Source organism: Macaca thibetana, chromosome 19 (genome assembly GCF_024542745.1).
Source record: "Macaca thibetana thibetana isolate TM-01 chromosome 19, ASM2454274v1, whole genome shotgun sequence".
In the NCBI taxonomy this organism is placed as follows: Eukaryota; Metazoa; Chordata; class Mammalia; order Primates; family Cercopithecidae; genus Macaca; species Macaca thibetana.
The window spans coordinates 34,430,606-34,447,874 of record NC_065596.1 but is presented as its reverse complement, the minus strand read 5'-3'; the positions used below and the strand labels follow the sequence as shown (position 1 = coordinate 34,447,874).

The 17,269-nt window shown below is 47.9% G+C and overlaps 2 protein-coding genes across 3 annotated transcripts in view; both read right to left on the bottom strand.

Moving 5' to 3' along the window:
- NDUFA3 (NADH:ubiquinone oxidoreductase subunit A3) overlaps nt 1-14,095 on the bottom strand; it is a 166,078-nt gene extending 151,983 nt beyond the window's left edge. For both annotated transcript variants that reach the window (XM_050771952.1, XM_050771960.1), the window contains exon 1: nt 14,092-14,095. The gene's annotated coding sequence lies outside the window, so the exon portion shown is untranslated. The remainder of the gene's footprint in view (nt 1-14,091) is intronic.
- CACNG7 (calcium voltage-gated channel auxiliary subunit gamma 7) overlaps nt 12,661-17,269 on the bottom strand; it is a 29,517-nt gene continuing 24,908 nt past the window's right edge. Inside the window, exons 5-6 of the mRNA XM_050771940.1 lie at nt 14,478-14,623; nt 12,661-14,057 (exon numbers count right to left, since the gene is read on the bottom strand). Coding sequence (XP_050627897.1) covers nt 13,800-14,057; nt 14,478-14,623 — 404 coding nt within the window. The 3' untranslated portion in view covers nt 12,661-13,799. The remainder of the gene's footprint in view (nt 14,058-14,477; nt 14,624-17,269) is intronic.

Sequence of the window (17,269 nt, the reverse complement as noted above, 5' to 3'; positions counted from 1 at the left end):
TTTACGGCACCCTCCTGGGCTGGCAGAAACAAAAATTCCCTACATCTATTTACCTAGTGTTTGCTCCTGCTGGAGGGGTGATATCTTTGGAGGGGTGATATCTTTCAGTACCCAGCATCTCACATTCCTACTGAAATTTCTTTAGGTCATTTCACTTAATTCTCACCCCGCCCATGGGAGAAAGTTTAGACATGCATTCCAACACTCCTGGTTTAGAAGCAAAGAAACAGCCCCCAAGGGAAGAGGCCTGGAATGAAATTCGTTTGAGGAAAGTTGTTTATTTTCTGCTCTTTTGCTGGAGAGTGGGAGGGGGAGATACATCAGCAAACAATGGTGATAACCAATATAAACTGGACATTTAGGCCAGGTGCAGTGGCTCATGCCTGTAATCCCAGCACTTTGGGAGGCCGAGGCGGGTGGATCACCTGAGGTCGGGAGTTCAAGACCAGCCTGACCAACATGGTGAAACCCCGCCTCTACTAAAAGTACAAAATTAGCCGGGAAAGGTGGTGCACGCCTGTAATCCCAGCTACTTGGGAGGCTGAGGCAGGAGAATCGCTTGAACCAAGGCGGAGGGGGGTTGGAGGTTGCGGTGAGCTGAGATCGAACCCTTACACTCCAGCCTGAGCAACAAGAGTGAAACTCTGTCTCAAAAAAAATAAAAATAAAAAATAAATAAACTGGACATTTAATATTACAGACTCCAAGGAGCCTGAGGGCATTGGTATCCATCTTCAAAAGAAGTGGGTTCTCTTAGCAGCCCCCACTTTAAAAATGTGAAAACTGAGGTTGGGAGGTCAGTTGTATTGGAGGAAATTGGTCAGAACATCAAATTCCAGAGCCTGTGCTGATATAACTGCACTGGTAAGAATGACTATGAAGATAATTTTTTAAAGCCAGGGTTTCCCAACCTCAACATTCTCGACATTTGGGATGGATAATTTTGTGTGGTGGAGGCTGTCCTGTGCATTGTGGAACGTTGAGCAGTACTCCTCGCCTCTATCCACTAGATGCCAATAGCACCTCCAAATAGCACCCTAAAAATAGCATTTGGGGACAACCAAAAATGTCTCCAAACGTTGCTCAATGTCCCTTGGGGAACAAAATCTCCCCTGGTTGAGAACTATTAAATTATACGAATTAGCAACGGGGGGGGAACTTCTTTATTTTATTTTAAATGAAAATATATTTCCTAGTCAAATCAATATAGGCTCATGGTTTAAAAAAGAAAAAAGAAAAAAATCAAATGGTACACAAGGGACTATAATAAAAATAATGTAGCCTGTTCCACCTCAAATCCTGTTCCTTATTGGAAAATCTATTAACATTCTTGTTTTTGTTTTTGTTTTTTGAGACGGAGTCTCACTCTGTTACCAGGCTGGAGTGCAATGGCGCAATCTCGGCTCACTGCAACCTCTGCCTCCTGGGTTCAAGCAATTCTTGTGCCTCAGCCTACCGAGTAGCTGGGATTACAGGCATGCAGCAACATGCCCAGCTAATTTTTACATTTTTAGTAGAGACGGGGTTTCACCATGTTGGCCAGGATGGTCTTGAACTCCTGACCTCGTGATCCACCAGCCTCGGCCTCCCAAAGTGTTGGGATTACAGGCATGAGCCACCGTGCCCGGTTGTCTATTAACACTCTTAGCTATTTCTTATCTTACTTGCCTTGACATCCCTAAATAATGATTTTCTTTTGGATGTATCAAAATTATACATTATGTACAGATATTTTTTCTGTAATAGATAACAAATTGATTCATGCAGCCCTCACTTTTCCTTCCCTTCTTCCTCAAGTGTTAGTTCTTCTTTTTTTTTTTTTTTTTTTTTTTTTGAGACAGAGTCTCGCTCTGTCGCCCAGGCTGGAACGCAGTGGCACCATCTCAGCTCACTGCAAGCTCCGCCTCCCGGGTCCACGCCATTCTCCTGCCTCAGCCTCCCAAGTAACTGGGACCACAGGCGCCCACCACCACGCCTGGCTAATTTTTTTGTATTTTTAGTAGAGATGGGGTTTTACTGTGTTAGCTAGGATGGTCTCGATCTCCTGACCTTGTGATCTGCCCACCTCGGCCTCCCATAGTGCTGGGATTACAGGCGTGAGCCCCACGCCCGGCCAAGTGTTTGTTCTTCTATTGGTAATTTTGTGACACTAAGTCATGCATGATTAAATCATGATTTATTTCAACAACTAAAGAGTATATCTTTTTTTCACAGCTTTAATGAGATCGAATTCACATATCATGCAATTCACCCACTTCAAGTGTACAATTCAATGACTTTTAGTTGTACAGAGCTGTGCAATCATCAACTTCAGATCACTTTTAGAACATCTTCATTAGTCCAAGGAGATACTGCGTACTCCTTAGCCTTCGCCCCCAATCTAAGCACCCACACCCCAGCTCTAGGCAATCACTAATGTACTTTCTGTCAGTATAGATTTTCCTATTCTAGACATTTCATAGAAATTGAATCATACAACCTATGGTTCTTTGTGTCTGGCTGCTTTCAGGCTAAGTAAGTAATGTCTTCAAGGTTCATCCATGTTGTAGCATGAGTCAGTACTTCATTCCATTTTATGGCAGAATAATATTCCATGGTATAGAGGGAGATATCACATTTTATGAATCCATTCGTGAATGAACATTTGAGATTTTTCCACATTTTGGCTACTATGAATAATGCTACTGTGCACATTTGTGTGCACATTTTTGTGTGGACATATGTTTTCATATCTCTTGGGCACATACCTAGCAGTGAACTTGTGGAATGAGTTTAAGGAATGAGATAGTATCTCTTGATTTCATTTTGAAAGATGGGAGTATTTCTGGGTGCGGTGGCTCACGCCTGTAATCACAACACTTTGGGAGGCCAAGGCAGGCGGATCACCTGAGGTTGCAAGTTCGAGACCAGGCTGGCCAACATGGTGAAACCCTGTCTCTACTAAAAATGTAAAAATTAGGCCGGGCGCGGTGGCTCGAGCCTGTAATCCCAGCACTTTGGGAGGCCGAGACGGGCGGATCACGAGGTCAGGAGATCGAGACCATCCTGGCTAACACAATGAAACCCCGTCTCCACTAAAAATACAAAAAAATTAGCCGGGCGTGGTGGCGGCGCCTGTAGTCCCAGCTACTCGGGAGGCTGAGGCAGGAGAATGGCGGGAACCCGGGAGGCGGAGCTTGCAGTGAGCCGAGATCGCGCCACTGCACTCCAGCCTGGGCGACAGAGCAAGACTCCGCCTCAAAAAAAAAAAAAAAAAAAAAAAAAGTAAAAATTAACTGGGCACGATGGTGCCTGCCTGTAATTCCAGCTATGTGGGAGGCTGAGGCAGGAGAATCGCTTGAACCTGGGAGGCAGAGGTTGCAGTGAGCCAAGATCATACCACTGCACTCTAGCCTGGGCAACAAGAGTGAAATTCTGTCTCAAAAAAAAAAAGAAAGAAAAAGAAAGGAAAAGAGAAGATGGGAGTATTGAACCCACTGATCACTCCTTCACCTCATGGAAGGCCTCTTCAGAAGGGGTGTCACAAAAGAAGCAGGTTGTGAGCTTTTATAATATCTCATTTCTACATTTGCTCATGTATTCATTTTACATTAGCCAAGGCCTCTGCTGGGCTTGACCCAGAGACCTAGAGCCTGCAGACTTAGAGATAGGTTTGCTAATCCCTTCCCTTGAGAAGGTCCTCAGTCCTCACTTCCAACTGTGATTGGCAGAATTTTAAAATAATCTCCAAGATTCCCACCCCCTGGCGTACAGCCCTGAGAGAATCTCCTTCCCTTGAGCGTAGACAAGACCTGCCGCTAGGAGGTGATGCTGTTCCCGTGATTATGTGACATTATATGGCAAGGTATGGGGATTTTGTAAATATAATTAAGGTCCCTAATCAGTTGACTTAATTAATAAAGAAATTATCCCAGGTGGACCTGACCTAATCAGGTGATCTCTTAGGAAAGGATCAAGACATCAGAAAGAACCAAAGCAAAGGAGATTCTCCTGAGAACCTTGAGGAAGCAAACTGTCTTATCATGGCAAAGACCTGAGAGTAAGTGGCTACTGCTAACTAGAAAACAGAGACGTCAGTCAAACAACTACAGGGAATTCTGCTCAACCTGTGGGAGGTTAGAAGTGGTTCTCTCCCTAGCCAAATCCCCGGCAGAGGACACAGCCAGCCGGCATCTTAAATTCAGCCTTGTGAGACCCAGAGCTCACCAGGTGCAGTGACTCATGCCTGTAATCCCACCACTTTGGGAGGCCAAGGCAGGCGGATCACTTGAGGTCAGGGGTTCGAGACCAGCCTGGTCAACATGGTGAAACCCCGTCTCTACTAAAAATACAAAAATTAGCCTGGCGTGGTGCCGCACACCTGTAATCCCAGCTCCCTGGGAGGCTAAGGCAGAAGAATCACTTAAACCTGGGAGGTGGAGGTTGCAGTGAGCCAGGATTGTGCCACTGTATTCCAGCCTGGGCAACAGAGCAAGACTCTATCTCCCAAAAAATAATAATAAAATAAAATAAAATTCTCCTATGTCTCCCTATTGCCCTTGGGAGCAAATCTAAGCTCCTCACCTATGTCCTTTTGCTAAGAGCACCAGTCTCATCGTATGCCACCCCCATTGCTGCCTCCGGCAGACTGAAGTTTTCTTCCCTACCATTCCCAGCTCCTTCCTGTTCTGAGGGTTTCCTGGGTCTCCTTCCATTGAATTCCCTTCCATCTCTCAGTCATAGGGCAAACCCTCTATCCACTCTTTTTTTCTGAGACAGGGTCTTGCTCTGTCACCCAGGCTGGAGAGTAGCGCCAAAATCTTGACTCACTGCAGCCTTGACTTCCCAGGCTCAAGCCATCCTCCCACCTCAGTCTCCCCAGTAGCTGAGACCACAGGCAAGCCCCACCATGCCCGGCTATTTTTTTTGCATTTTTGGTAGAGGCGGGGTCTCATCATGTTGCCCAGGCTGGTCTCAAACTCCTGAGCTCAAGTGATCCTCCCACCTCAGCCTCCCAAAGTGCTGGGATTACAGAGCCACCGCATCTGGCACTATCCACTCTTGAGATTCAACTTACACACTCCTTCCTCCAGGAAGCCCTCTCTGACGTCCCAAGCCTGCATCAGGGTCTACATCAGTGCTTCCACCCTGCTTGCACTGGCTCCCTTAAGCCACAGCAACGCTACTTTGTGATTGACACGCGGTCGGCCTTCTCCGCACTAGTGCAGGAGCTGTTCAAGGACAGGCACGGGTCTGATTTACTTCCGTGTCCCCTAGATCCCAGCTTAGCTCTGATGGACAGGAGTCCTCGGTCCAGGGTTGCTGAACAAATGAATGAATGAACGAATGAACGAATAAACAAATAAATGAATGAGTCACAGAATGAGTGGATACATATTCTAGGGTCTCCACCCTCTATGCAGCCAGTTCCAACCTCTTGTCCCTATCCAACCCTTCTCCTTGCCTCATATCCTGAGTGTGTGGTTTTTCCCAGGTGCTTGAGTGTTTCTCATCAACAACAGCTGGGGCCTTTGTGTTTCCTCAAGAGGAACAGAGTGGTGGTGGCATGTCTTCCTGCTGTACCAGGAAGCGTCGATCAGCGTTTCTTAAACGTCCTCATTCAGGGTGAAGTGGAAATATTCCAACGCTGGGGAGCCAGGTGGCCCGAGTTCCAGCTCCGGCTCTTCTTTGCCTCCCCAAGGAACCCGGAGCCAAACCTTGGTTCTCTCTGCACCTTCCTTCTCTCATTCTCTCATCTGTAGAAGGGGAGGAAGGACACAGTTAGTGATCTCTCTATTGCTGAGATTGTGATTCCAAATCACAAATCCAAGGCATTCTGGAAGAGCTAACGGGATGTCAGTGAAGCCCCTGAAATTATGTACAAAATAGTGTGAGTATGAGTATTTTTTTTCTGGGGGTCCGTAGCTTTTATCTGTCTCTCAAAGAGGTCCCTATTCTCCTGCAAATTATCATAGCTGGCAGAGCGTGGTGGCTCATGCCTGTAATCCCAGCACTTCGAGAAGCTGAGGCATGAGGATTGCTTGAGCCCAGCCTGGGCAACATAGTGAGACCCCTGACTCTACAAAAAATAATTTTTTTTTTTTTTTTTTTTTTTTTTTTTTTTGAGACGGAGTTTCGCTCTTATTGCCCAGGCTGGAGTGCGGTCTCAGCTCACTGCAGCCTCTGCCTCCCGGATTCAAGTGATTCTCCTGCCTCAGGTTCCTGAGTAGCTGGGATTACAGGCGTCCGCCACCATATCTGGCTAATTTTTTGTATTTTTAGTAGAGACGGGGTTTCACCATGTTGGCCAGGCCGGTCTCGAACTCCTGACCTCAGGTGATCCACCTGCCTCGGCCTCCCAAAGTGCTACGATTACAGGCATGAGCCACCGTGCCCGGCCAAAAAATAATTCTTAAAAAATTAACCAGGAGCGTAGTCCTAGTTCCTCAGGAAGCTGAGGTGGGAGGACACCTTGAGCTCTGGAGGTTGAGGCTGCAGTGAGCCAAGGCTGTGCCACTGCACCCTATCCAGCCCAAGAGACAGAGACCCTGTCTCAAAATAAAAATTAAAAAAAGAATTATAGCTTATGAATCAATTTAGGAAAATCTCATTTGTGTCCATAAAAATTAAGGCAAAAAAGAAAAAAAAAAGGAAATACCTGTTTTTTTTGCTTTGTTTTTTTTTTTGTTTTGTTTTTTTAGACCAGTTGCCCAGACTGGAGTACAATGGCGTGATCTTGGCTCACTGCAACCTCCACCTCCCTGCCACAGCCTCCCAAGTAGCTGGGGTTACAGGCGCCCGCCACCATGCCCAGCTAATTTTTTGTGTGTGTTTTTAGTAGAGACAGGGTTTCACCATGTTGGTCAGGCTGATCTCAAACTCCTGACCTCATGATCCACCTGCCTTGGCCTCCCAAAGTGCTGGGATTACAGACGTGAGCCACCATGCCCAGCCAAAAGCTACTTTCTTTATACCCTTCTCTGATGCTGAAACTTTTAAATCATGACTGAGTATTAAATTTCAGGGCTAGGCGTGGTTACTCCTGTAACCCCAGCACTTTGGGAGGCCAAGGCGGGCAGATCACCTGAGGTCAGGAGTTTGAGACCAACCTGGCCAACTTGGCAAAACCCCATCTCTACTAAAAATATAAAAATGAGCCGGGCATGGTAGCACACGCCTGTAATCCCAGCTACTCCGGAGGCTGAGACAGGAGAATCACTGAAACCTGGGAGGTGGAGGTTGCAGTGAGCAGAGATCCTGCCATTGCACTCTAGCCTGGGTGACAAGAGTGAAACTCCATCTCAAGTAAACTAATCAATTTATTATAGAAATAGAAAAAATTTTTGAGATAGAAAAAAATTAAAAATTAAGAATACATAAATAAATAAATTCATAATTAAAATGAGTGTATTGTTCAAATAAATTACCTCTCTACAATGGACCACTACATAATCATTAGAGGAATTAGGTAAATCTTACTAACTCTGTGACATACAGCATCGGCATTTAAACCTTTGAATGCAGGATCCCTCCATACACTTAATTGTAAAGAGCTGGTGGCTCACACTTGTAATCCCAACACTTCGGGAGACCAAGGTGAGACAGTCATTTGAGGCCGTGAGTTTGAGACTCCGTCTTTACAAAAAAAAAAAAAAAATTAAAATACTAGCTGGGCATGGTGGTGCGCACCTGTGGTCTTTGCTACTCAGGAGGCTGAGATGGGAGGATTTCTTGAACCTGAGAGTTCAAGGTTGCGGTGAGCTATGATAGCACCACTGCACTTCAGCTCGGGCAACAGAGCAAGACCTTGTCTCTAAAAATAAAAAAAAAGAAAATTGTAGGGGACCCCGAAGAGCTTTTTACATTTGTGCTATGTCTATTGATATTTTGCATATTTGCAATTCAAACTGATAAAAAAAAATCCAAAATATGTATTTAAGTAAAATAATCAACTTATTGTATGTTTACATAAGCAACTTATTTTAATAAAAATAACTATAGTTTCCAAAATAAAAAAAAATTACGTAATGGTATTGGTTTATATTTTTTAAAATCGATTTAACATTCGACTCAACAGAAGAAAGTCAGTCTCATGTCTGCTTCTGCGTTCAATCGTGCTCTTATTTCTTGTGAAACCTCCAGACTCTATACACTCATGAGAGAATAAGAACAAAAAAAAGGAAAATATCTTAGTATTACGACAAAAATGCCTTTGACCTTGTGAACTTCCTAAATGGGTCTCAGGAATGTCCCGGCTCCCTGGGACACACTTTGAGAAACACTGGTATGTAGTATCGTCCTGTAAATCACTGTGGTCTAAGGGGGGCAATATAGGGTAGGGGTGGAAGCACTTAGGTAAACCCTGATGCAGGCTTAAAGCTCAGGGAAGGCTTCCTGGTGGAAGGAGCATGTAAGTTGAATCTCAAGAGTGGACAGAACCCGGCACGGTGGCTCATGCCTGCAATCCCAGCACTTTGGGAGGCTCAGGTCAGTGGATCGCTCAAGCTCAGGAGTTTGAGACCAGCCTGGGCAACATGACGAGACCCCGTCTCTACCAAAAATACAAAAAAAAAAAAAAAATAGCTGGGGGTGGTGGTGCTTGCCTGTGGTCTCAGCTACTGGGGAGGCTGAGGTGGGAGGATGACTTGAACCTGGGAAGTCAAGGCTACAGGGAACCAAGATTGCACCACTGCACTCCAGCCTGGGTAACAGAGCAAGACCCTGTCTCAGAAAGAAAAAAAAGAGTGGATAGGGAGTTTGCCATATGGCTGAGAGATGGAAGGGGATTCCATGGAAGGAAACCACCCAGGAAGCCCTCAGCACAGGAAGGAGCTGGGAATGGTAGGGAAGACAACCTCAGTCTGCTGGAGGCAGCAATGGGGGCGGCATACGATGAGACTGGTGCTCTTAGCAAAAGGACACAGGTGAGGAGCTTAGATTTGCTCCTAAGGGCAATAGGGAGATATAGGTCCTTGATAAATAAATGGAACCAGTTGGCTTCAATATACACAGAGGGCTGGGCATGGTGGCCCACACCTGTAATCCCAGCACACTGGGAGGCCAAGGAGGGCAGATCACTTGAGGTCAGGAGTTTGAGACCAGCCTGGCCAACATGGCGAAACCCTGTCTCTACTAAAAATACAAAATTAGCCAGGAGTGGTGGCGTGTACCTGTAATCCCAGTTACTCTGGGGGCTGAGGCAGGAGAATCGCTTTAACACAGGAGGTGGAGGTTGCAGTGAGCCGAGATCATGCCACTGCTCTCTGCCTGGGCAACAGAGCAAAATTCGTTAAAAACAAAACAAAACAAAAAAAGCTGGGCACGGTGGCTCATGCCTGTAATCCCAGCACTTTGGGAGGCCAAGGAAGGCAGTATATATACACACACACACAAAGCTTAGTGGGTAAGTATTGGAGACACAGGAGACTCTCAGGATTCAAATTTTAGCTTGACCACTTACTAGCTGCGTGACCAGGAGAAAGCTAATTACCCTCTCTGTGTCTCAAGATCTCATTTATAAAATGAGAATGATTCTAAGAGTACCAAACCTCCTGGGGTTATAGAATGTAAAAGGCTTAGGACTGAAACACACAATGGCTGGCATGTAAGCACTCAATAAATTATGCAATTAATTTATGCAAACAATTGTTATTAAGCAGGCTTGGAAAACAGTAGAGTTATATAACATACTAAATGAGCCCCATCATGCATTCTCATTTGAAACTAGAAGGCACCGAACTATGTGCATTACATGATAAATGTATACAATAAAAATGTGTATACCACATACTCATCCATATGTGGATTTAAACACATGCATATATGCTTGAATATGCATAGAGTATTCCTGAAATTAAAAACTAATAATACCTCAGGGGGAGGAGGATTTCAGAATGTTAGGACATCCTGACTCACTTTGGATAAATAAAGGTGGAACTTTTCACAGCATTTCTTTAAAACAAAACAAAAAAACTCACCAATCCTGAACTGTGGGATTGCATTCCATTTTCAAAGTTTAATAAACAAAAGAACTAGCTTGACTTTTTAAAAGAACACAAACCTAGGCCGGGCGCGGTGGCTCAAGCCTGTACTCCCAGCACTTAGGGAGGCCGAGACGGGCGGATCACGAGGTCAGGAGCTCAAGACCATCCTGGCTAACACAGTGAAACCCCGTCTCTACTAAAAAATACAAAAAACTAGCCGGGCGAGGTGGCGGGCGCCTGTAGTCCCAGCTACTCGGGAGGCTGAGGCAGGAGAATGGCGGGAACCCGGGAGGCGGAGCTTGCAGTGAGCTGAGATCCGGCCACTACACTCCAGCCCGGGTGGCAGAGACTCCGTCTCAAAAAAAAAAAAAAAAAAAAAAAAAGAACACAAACCTTAGGATTTTAGGTTGTTAACTTTCCCATAGTGTTAGCAAGTATCTAGCATTTGCATCACCGCAGCCCATCCTGCAGGCAAGGCAGACAGCACCAATTGAGCAGCACGGCAGACAGCACCAATCAATGGCGACACTCTTTCCCACCGAGCAGATGCTCAGAATCCTTCTAATACTGGGCTCCAAGCAACCAGTACGAATCGCTTAGTTTTGACAACGAAGCTGAAGCATGATTTGCAATCCCAAATCTCAAGCAAGACCTCCAGAAATTTGTGAAATTATTGAAAATGACTCAGAATAGTTCCCTCCGGGAGTCCAGTCCTGCTGATTGAGAACTCTTTCCCGCTAACTTACCCCCACCAACCTCCCTATTCAGAGGGATTTGGAATCCTTCTAAACCAACCACTGCCCTCGGTATTTTTTATTTTTATTTTTTACAGAAAAAAACAAAAACAAAAACGGAAAGCCCCAGAGATTAAAAGATTTGCTCAAGGTCACAGAATGAGTTTGCACCAAATCCATAGCAGTAAATTATAGCAGCTAAGAGTGTGGGCTCTGAGGTCAGAGAGACCAGGCATGAATTCTCCTCCGCATCTTACCTGGTGGGTGGCCTCACTTCCCCGAGCCTCGGTTACTTCATCTATAAAATGGGGCTAATTGGAATGCCTGATTCACAGGATGGTTGGAAGGATTCAGTCAGCTAATAAATCGAAGGTGCTTAGTGCAGGCCGGGTAGGGAGGCTCATGCCTGTAATTCTAGCACTTTGGGAGGCCAAGGCAGGAGGAGCCCTTGAGCCCAGGAGTTCAAGACCAACCTGGGCAACACAAGGAGATCCTGTCTTTTTTTTTTTTTTTTTTTTTTTTTTGCTTAGTGCAGTGTCTGATACCCTAATGATGACCTGATAAATGTGTCTATGGTTGTTAACAGTTGTGACTGTAATAGCAAAAATCGTTCTGATGGATCCTTAAGAGGCCAAATCTAGACAAGGCAAAGAAGGGAAAATCTGGCACGGTGTTTCCTTTACAATATGCTGCAAGAATAAGCTTATCAAACATTTAGGCTGTTCTCAGTCTCTCAGTATAGTGGGTGAGACTGCAGATCGCAGCACCCACTTTCTGAGCCTGCCTCCTTCACCTGCAAAAACGGGGTGATAATTCCTACATAACAGGGCTGCTGTGAATGTCTAATGAGATCACGTAAGGAAGGAAGGCGTCTGGCTCACGGTAGGTGTGCAGTAAATGGTAGCAGTCATTTCTCAACAGAGGGACTGAGCCAAGCGTTGGGAAAACCCACCACTGCCTGGTGCAAGGGGGAGGAAGCCTGAGCTTCAGAACCAGATACTTGGTTTTATTATGATTATTATTTTGAGATGGAGTCTCATTCTGTCGCCCAGGCTGGAGTGCAGTGGCGAGATCTTGGCTCACTGCAGCCTCCACCTCCCAGGTTCAAGCGATTCTCTGCTTCAGCCTCCCGAGTAACTGGGATTACAGGCGTGAGCCACCGCGCCCGGCTAATTTTTTTGTGTTTTTAAGTAGAGACGGCGTTTCGCCATGTTGGCCAGGCTGATCTCGAACTCCTGACCTCAAGCGATCCGCCCGGCTTGACCTCCCAAAGTGCTGGGATTACAAGCGTAAGTCACCGCACCTGGCCTAAACTTGGTTTTAGCAAATGGCTCTGCCAAGTTCCACCTGCGTGATCTTGGCTAGGTCACTTCACCTCTCTGGACCTATCTGCAAAATGAGGCCAATAAATTGACCGTGCACGTTTGGGAGGAAAGTTAAAACAAGCAATGCATGTCTAAAGAAGGCGAGTCATAGCAACAGTACTCTGCGGGGTCATAAGAATATCAGGAAAATGTGTTTATTGATCCTGACCAGTATCATTTACGGTCCTGCATGCTTTACACGGACTGAAGTATAAAGCGCTGTCGTTGATAATTATAAGTCATTTAACAACGACCCATCTAATGTTATTCTGCAGTACTTTAGGCCTGCAACCCTAAAAGCAGAGACCTGGACTAAGGCCTCTGTATCCAATCCCTTCCCTCTGGGCAGTCGGAGACGTGTTTGAAATAAAGTTTATTGAAGTTTCTGTCGATATTTACATATGATACACGGTAAATAACAGAGCCAGGCCCCCCACCCCACCCTGTCCCCACCCCCAGTGCCCCCCTCCCCCCAGCCTCGTTAAAAATCGCTGCGTAAAGTCAGGTTAACTGCGGCGGGTCCCCCTCCCCCCTCCCCCCTCCGATGCAAACTAAAAGCCCCCGTCCCTCCCCTGCCCCCCTCCCCCCACCCCGGGGGCCATTCCGGTTCCGTGTACAGCACTGTGCTACCTCGCCCCTCTTTCCCTAATAAGGGGGGGTGTGCGAGTTCCTGGTGACCTCCTCTCCCCCCAAAATCTGTCCAACGGGGCGGACGGGCCCTTGAAAGAGGCCAGAGTTGGGGTTCTGAGGGGGGAAGAGGGACGTCAATGAGGAGGAGAGCCAGAAAATGGAAGACTTAGACGTTTTGGGGGGGGTGTCGACCCCCGCTACTGCCCCTCCCTCCCTCGACGGGGCCTCGAGGGGGGAGAGGCGGGCACAGGTGTGGAGATGGCGTGTGGGAATTCCCTCCACCCTAGGGTCCCCATTCTGGCCGTCTGGTGTGCGCCTAGGGCGGGATGCACCCAGCGGCTTGGGACGAGCAGGTGGAAGGAGGAAAGGAGAGAAAGTTAAAGGAGGAGGAAGACGAAAAAGAAACCAAGAATAGCTGAGAAAGCAAGAAGATCCTTTAGACAAGAGCCCCCTAAAAGGCAGGTAACCTTCAGGAAGCAGAAAAGAGCCCAGCCGGTGAGAAAGAATGGGACCTTCCAGGGAAGTCGGGGAGATGGGGAGGGAACCCTACGCCACCCCGGGGCTGCGGGTGGAGCCAGCCGGCCCTCCCACTGCACCGGAGGACCCAGCAGGTCAGGAGGTGAGATTAGGCAGGGAAAAAGGAAGCCCAGGGCAGAAGGGAGAAGAGGATGGTCGGCATTCCCAGCGGCCGCCCGAACCTGTTCTCCAGCTCAGAGCCCCTGCAGTGAGGTCGGAGGCTGGGGAGCTCCTGGCAGCTGGGCGCCTGCACTCCCCCGGGCTGCTCCCAGCGCACAGCTGGTGGAGAAAGAGCGAGGAGCTAATTTTCTTGGAGAGGTGGGGCCAGATGAAAGGGGCGGGGCAACGAAGGGGAGGAGTCATTTGTGAGGGAGAGGGACCAATGAAAAGGAGAGGTCGGGAAAAGGGGGCGCGGCTATTGAAATAGGGCAGGGTGTGGGCGGAGCCATGGGGAGAGGGCGGGGCCTAAAGCTGGCGCAGCCTCCTCCGGGTGGGAGCGAGGAGTCCCGAGGACCGAAGGGGGCGCTGCATTGCAGGGAGACCCCCGAGGACGAGGAGGAAGAGGAGGCATGGGGCGCTCCGAGGGGCGGGCCTCAGCAGGGCGAGGTGGAGATGTGCAGGTGGTCCGGGTACTTGATGGCGGGAGGGTAGTTCTGCGTCATTTGGATGGACACGTCGCTGGAGATGTCGGAGGGGCTCCGACCGCGGCGCCACGCCTCGGGCTGCAGGAACTGGCCCGAGTAGTCGGAACAGTCGCTGAGACGCGGGCGGTAGAAGGCCGGGTGTGGACGGTACATCTCCTCCTCCGCGTAGCGCTTGGTGAACAGGTACACGGACATCACGCCGGCCCCCTGCAGCAAGGCAAGGTCAGAGTCCCAGGGGCGCCCCCCCGCGCATCCCCGGACCCCGACTCATCTCCTCTCGCTCCAGGACTCAGAGTCCCCACCCCAAGCCCCTTCCTATCCCAGGACCCAGGATCAGGACTCCAACCCTCTCTTTCCCCAGGACCTCAGGAGTCCAAGCCCTCGGGTTGGCCCCTCCCTCAAGACCCAGGAGTCCCAGTCTCCAGACCCCTCCTCCCCCAGGATCCCAAAAGTTGGAGCTCTCAGACCCCTCTTCCTCCAGGACCCAGGGGTTAGACCCTCAGCTACCACCTCCCTCTGACGCCAGAGTCTGCATCTCCAGCCTCTCCTTCCTCCTGGACTCAGGAACCAGGCCCCCAAGACCTCTGTCCATTCAGAACTCTAGAGTCTAGGTCCCAGGGACATCACCTCTTTGAGTAGGAAGGAGGAAGCGGCGAAGGCAAAAGACCACCCGTAGCGATAATGAAAATACTGCTCAGAGCTGCTGGGCCTGTTCATGACCTCGTCGTTGATGCTGGAGATGTAAAGAACCAAGCCCACCACCAAGGAGAGGCCTAGGGGAGTAGAGGGGGTGCCCTCGTCCATTAGAAGTGGGCCCCTTTTCCCAGTCCCAGCCCCACCTCACTGTCTTCCCCTCCTCCCCATTCTGTCCTGGACTAACTTCGCGGAAGCCCCTTGTGTGCTGGGCCTTGGTTGGGTGCAGGGAACCCAGAGATGAATCAACAACCACCTCCCCCTTTACCCCCCTAAATCTGCCATCCAGGAGCTCACAATGCAATTGGAGAAGGAAAATTGGAACACACTGATCAAGTCACATATAAGGTGATAGGTGCTACAAGGAAGTAGCACGGAGCTCTGTGGGACTCTGGAAGGGGCGCCAAACCCACCTGGCGCAGGGGCAAGAGAAATGAAGGAAAGATTACTTTGTTCAAGTCTTATTTTCTTTTTTCTTTTTTTTTTTTTGAAACGGAGTCTCACTCTGTGGCCCTGGCTGGAGTGCAGTGGCCCAATCTCGGCGCACTGCAGCCTTCAACCTCCCGGGTTCAAGTGATTCTCCTGCCTCAGCCTCCCAAGTAACTGGCATTACAGGTGCCCGCTACCATGCCCGACTAATTTTTTTTTGTATTTTTAGTAGAGACGGGGTTTCACCATGTTGGCCAGGCTGGTCTCGAACTCCTGACCTCAGGTGATCCGCCCCCCTCGGCCTCCGAAATGCTAAGATTACAGGCATGAGCCACCGTGCCTGGCCTGTTCAAGTCTTAAGGATGAGGCCCAGGGAAGAATAAGGGCATACTGGCAGAGTGCACAGCATGGGCAAAGGTTTGAGAAGGAGGGAAGATAGAGCTGGTCCACCCATGTAGCTGTAACATGAGCTGTAGCCACAAGAAATGAGGTTAGAGAAAGGGGAAGGTATAGCCATGGTAAGCCTCGAATGCCCGGCCCAGGAGCTGGGCATTGACACCAAGGGTACTAGGGAGCTACACAAAGTTTGTAGCAGAGGAAGGACAGGGCCAGATCCCAGTGTTAGAAGAACGCTTGGGGGCTGGTTGGTGCTGGGAACAGACTGGAGGGAGACATATTCCAGGGGGAAGAGGATGAGGCCTGAGCTGAGGCTGTGTGGATAATAATTGCAACAATAGCAATAATAATAGCAACGACTTATATAGGTCTTGGTCTGTGCCAGGCACTGTTCTCGGTGTTGAATATATATAAATTCATTCAAACTTCACAACACCTCTTTGAAGGAGGTACATTTTTAACACCATTTACAATTGAGGAAATACAGCATATGGACAGTGTGCAGAGGAGAGGTCCGATCTGAGAATTTCTAAGAGGCGATTATAATTTTCTCCAGATGAAATTTCCTCTAAACAGTAACCATGCCAAGAGTGGCTTAAGGAGGCTACAAAGTTCCCTGCCTTAAATGTATCTAACTAATCCCTATCAACCTCTTCCCCTAGAATCCTACAAATAAACATTCTGTGTGCAGCACACACAGAATAAGCCCAAATTCCTTCCATTGTCTACACCAGCGGTCGGCAAACCATGGTCCATGGACAAAACCCAGCTCACCCCCTCATTTTGTATGGCCCACCAGCTAAGAATGGCTTTCACATAAGTAAATGATGTTAAAAATCAAAACAAGACTGGTATTTTGTGGCACATAAAAAGTATATGAATTTCATTTGGCAGTGCCTCAAAAAGTTAAAGATAGAATTATCATATGACCCAGCAATTCCACTCCTAGGTATGTACCCAGGAGAAGTGGAAACATATGTTCATACAAAAACTCATACACGGATGTTTGTAACAGTGTTATGCGTAATAGCCAAAAAGCGGAAACAGCCCAAATGCCCATCAGCTGATGAATGGATAAACAAAATGTGGTATATCCATATACAGGAATACTATTCAGCCAAAAAAGGGAACGATGTACTGATTCATGCTACCATAGGGATGAACCTAGAAAGCAAGCTAAGTAAAAGAAGCCAGATGCAAAATATCACATATTGTGTGATTCCATTTATATGCAATGTCCAGAATAGGCAAATCCACAGAGATGGAAAGTAGATTAGTGGTTGCCAGGGAATAGGATGGAGGGGGAAATTGTGTCTGGCTGCTAAGGTATGTGAGGTTTCTTTTGAGAATAATGAAAATGTTGTGAAATTAGCTCATGGAGATGGTTGCACAACCTTGTGAATGTACTAAAAATCACTGAATTATATGAAATTTATAGTATGTGAATTACATCTCAATTTTTTTGGGGGAAAGAGGGGGTTTGAAACGGAGTCTTGCTTTGTCACCCAGGCTGGAGTGCAGTGGTGTAATCTCGGCTCACTGCAACCTCCGCCTCCTGGACTCAAGCGATGCTCCTGCCTCAGTCTCCTGAGTAGCTGGAATTACAGACACCTGCCAACATGCCTGGCTAATTTTTGTATTTTTAGTAGAGACAGGGCTTCACAATGTTGACTAGGCTGGTCTCAAACTCCTGACCTCAAGTGATCTGCCCACCTTGGCCTCTCAAAGTGCTGGGATTACAGGTGTGAGCCACCATGCCCAGCCTTTTTTGTTTTGTTTTGTTTTGAAGACAGGGTCTTGCTTTGTTGCCCAGGCTGGAGAGCACTGGGGCAATCATGGCTCACTGCAGCCTTCACCTCCCAGGCTCAAGTGATCCTCCCACCTCAGCCTCCCTAGTAGCT